This window comes from Phytophthora parasitica (genome assembly GCF_000247585.1).
Source record: "Phytophthora parasitica INRA-310 unplaced genomic scaffold supercont2.29, whole genome shotgun sequence".
Taxonomy (NCBI): domain Eukaryota; phylum Oomycota; class Peronosporomycetes; order Peronosporales; family Peronosporaceae; genus Phytophthora; species Phytophthora nicotianae.
The window spans coordinates 175,717-178,842 of record NW_008649015.1 but is presented as its reverse complement, the minus strand read 5'-3'; the positions used below and the strand labels follow the sequence as shown (position 1 = coordinate 178,842).

At 49.5% G+C, this 3,126-nt stretch overlaps 1 protein-coding gene across 1 annotated transcript in view; it reads left to right on the top strand.

Annotated features, from left to right (window-relative positions):
• Nucleotides 1–571: 571 nt before the first annotated feature.
• The window catches only part of PPTG_11981 (hypothetical protein), a 4,635-nt gene continuing 2,080 nt past the window's right edge, over nt 572–3,126 (top strand). Inside the window, exons 1-4 of the mRNA XM_008908157.1 lie at nt 572–841; nt 903–1,325; nt 1,387–1,848; nt 1,925–3,121. Of these exons, the coding sequence (XP_008906405.1) occupies nt 608–841; nt 903–1,325; nt 1,387–1,848; nt 1,925–3,121 (2,316 nt within the window). The 5' untranslated portion in view covers nt 572–607. The remainder of the gene's footprint in view (nt 842–902; nt 1,326–1,386; nt 1,849–1,924; nt 3,122–3,126) is intronic.

The following is a 3,126-nucleotide window of genomic DNA, read 5'->3' as shown; positions in this document are numbered from 1 at the left end:
AGTTACGATGCCAGCAACCTCCCCAGGCGGCAGTTTCTTCCTCTTGACCATTGCTCGACGACGGCAATGGCGGCGGCAATGTGATTGTCGATCGATGCATAAAAAGAGCAATAGTTCACTCTCTTTTCACATTCCGAAATGTATGGTACAACCATACAAAATCAAATATAAAAGGAAAGTGCTTTTTTATATTCGAATAGTCCTTTGGCACGGTCATTCCATTTGCTTTTTGTATCTAACCGTACCGAGAGGAAAAAAGCTGATGTTTGGGACGTCCCAGAATAAGAAGGACCATTTGTGTCCTCGAAATGACTAAAAAAAATCAATTATTGGAGAACTTTTTTGTAATTGAAATTATTGAGGTCTTGCCTCTCAGTTGGAATACATTCTCGACTTAATAATAAACCGGTAACTGTCGGTAGAATTTCTGGTAGAGGCGCATCAGGATACCGGTTTACTGGGCCAAAATGAAAATGATTCCTATCTTAGTAAATACCTTACCGTGACCAGAAAGGTATTGAGTACAGCAGGTTCAGTATTACCGCCGTCTCGTTGTCTCAAAGGGCGCGATCCGGATCACAACGACGCCGTCATTATCACCTGGAAGATGGCGACCCAGCAAGTAGCGGAGAGCCGCGCCGCTGAGATGCTGGAGGAGATGATCAAATCTACGCACCATCTGGATGAGATCCTCCAACGCATGTGTGCTGCCGATACTCTAGACCCAGAGCAGACCAAAAGTCACGATGAAATTGTCGACGAGAGTGACACCGAGTTCCAAGACTGCGTCGATGCACCAGGTGAAGAAGTTAAAGAGGTGTCGCCAGAATTATACTTTGAGGTGGATCGTTCTCTTTATTTTGTATTTTATTTAATAGTTCGGGCTAATGGAGCTGCTGTAGACTGTAATGAAGGCGTTTCGAGCTGCTGGTGGAGGGAAAATTGAGATTCCGTCCTCTGCAGTGGACATTGAAAAGTTATCGGACAGTTTGGGTGGGGCTTTATCAGTTCGATTTGCCAGCTGCACTCGAGACACGTCGTTCACGTTCCCGTTGCTGCTTCCAACACCTTCTGACAAAAGTTTTGACGTGATTTCGTCTCCGGTATTGGAGTCTAATGTATCGTACAGCTACTTTATCTCTCGGTTAAGGCAGCAAATCGTTGCTTGTGACCATATTGTACCGGTGGAACGCGCCGACAAAGCAGCACAGTTGGCGTTTTTACTGCTAGAAGAGCAACAGCGACGTCTACTCGGTGCCATCAGCAACCGGTTCCCGTATCAACGTGAATCGGTCTACTGGGTGCAGAGCAATCGAGTGTGCGAGGTAAGACGCCAATGTGGCTATTCCCTACTCTACCACATTTTTCACGCTGATACCTCTGCAGGTTACTGTCCAAGAAGCCGAGCGCGACAACCAGTGGGGGCTGCAACTCAAGCTACACGTGTCTTCACATCTTCGAGCGCGAACTGACTCTGACGACTCGAATCGGCAGAATCCAAGCGACTCATCCGATGCAGGACTGTCTTCTTGTACACGTTGTCTGGTATTTCTTCCCAAAACGTGCTACCTGGATAAAGACGCCACGTTCCTGACGTCCATAGCAGTTGAACTCGCGCTACACGCTTCGGAGAAGGAAAAATGCAGTTCTCAAGAGTCGAGCAATGGTTCGAGAGAGCATTTTGAAGACCAGAGTGCTAGTGTACATACTTTCGACTCTACACAGCTGCCAGAGATGCTCACTGTGTTGCGTTGGGGCTCACACGACGAAAACCCTGTCTTGGACAATCAAAACAGCGCACAACCAGTGAACAGAGCGAACACCTTCACGAAGGTTGATATTGAAACGGTAGGTTTTCGTACAAAAAGTCCACTAGTTCGGGCCATAAATTTTACTGTTCTAACCTCGTTGTTGGTTTGCGCAGCCATTTCCGAGAAATCGCATTGTGCAGGCCGCTTGCAGTCGCTTTCACACGCTTTTTCTCAACGATATGGGGTTGGTGTTCTCATACGGACACACGTTGGACGGTGCGTTGGGGCTCGGCTATGAATTGAGCGGCTACGTAGCTCAGCCTTCTTTGGTGGACTACTTCTTCGACAATCTAATCGTTGTGCAGGACATCTCTTGTGGTGGAGACCAATTAGTTGGAGCACATTCTGCAGCTGTCAGTCAAGATGGAGAGCTGTATACGTGGGGAGTGGGGATCGCTTTGGGAAGAGGGACACTCAGGAGTGCGTCAACACCTCAACGAATAACCTTACCATCAGTGGAGACCAATGTGAATGGAGCCACGTCGACCGTCGGCTCCGTCTCTTGCGGTAGTGGGTTTTGTGTCGCTCTAACACGTGAAGGACACGCCTTCTCATGGGGAAAATGGAGCGACGGGCGTCTTGGACTCGGACGGATTCCAATTATCGCTCGGACATCTCGACGGCATGGAGGTGGAGCTGTAAGGAAGCAGTTCCAGTCATTTCAATTGACACCGAGGCAGATTCAGAGTATTCACACGGGTCAAGTGAACTCTGCACGTCACGAAGATCCTTTGCTCTCGAAGGTATCCTGTGGAGATGCCCATTGTGTTGGTCTTACTAGAGCTGGTACTCTTGTTACTTGGGGAAGAGGTAACAGCGGCCAACAGGGTCGAGGCGATGTCAGTGACGCTCTTACCCCCACAGCAGTGTTTAAAGAATACGTGCACAAACAGTGGCGTGATGTTGCGGCTGGTGAGAATTGGAGTATGGGGCTTTCAGTCGACGGACAAGTGTGGACGTGGGGTGCGTGTGGTGGCGCGGTGCTCGGTCACGGACTGTACGGCAGCCAGAAGAATGCTCTATTAGCTGAAACGATCCTCCAACGCCATCAGCGGCTTCTCTCACAGCGCAAAAAGTCATCAATGGCGTCTTCATCATGCCCTCGATTACCGCAACTGAAGTGGATGACTCCCCAGAGGATGCCGTGCTTTGCCACGCCCGATATGCGCATTTGTTGGGTCAGTGCAGGAGCTCAACATGCCGCAGCTATCTCAGACACCGGAGACCTCTACATGTGGGGCGAAGGATACGCTGACGACTCAGACAGTCTGGTTCTTTCCAGTCTACCGAAGCTTGTGAACTCCGGTCAAGTTGG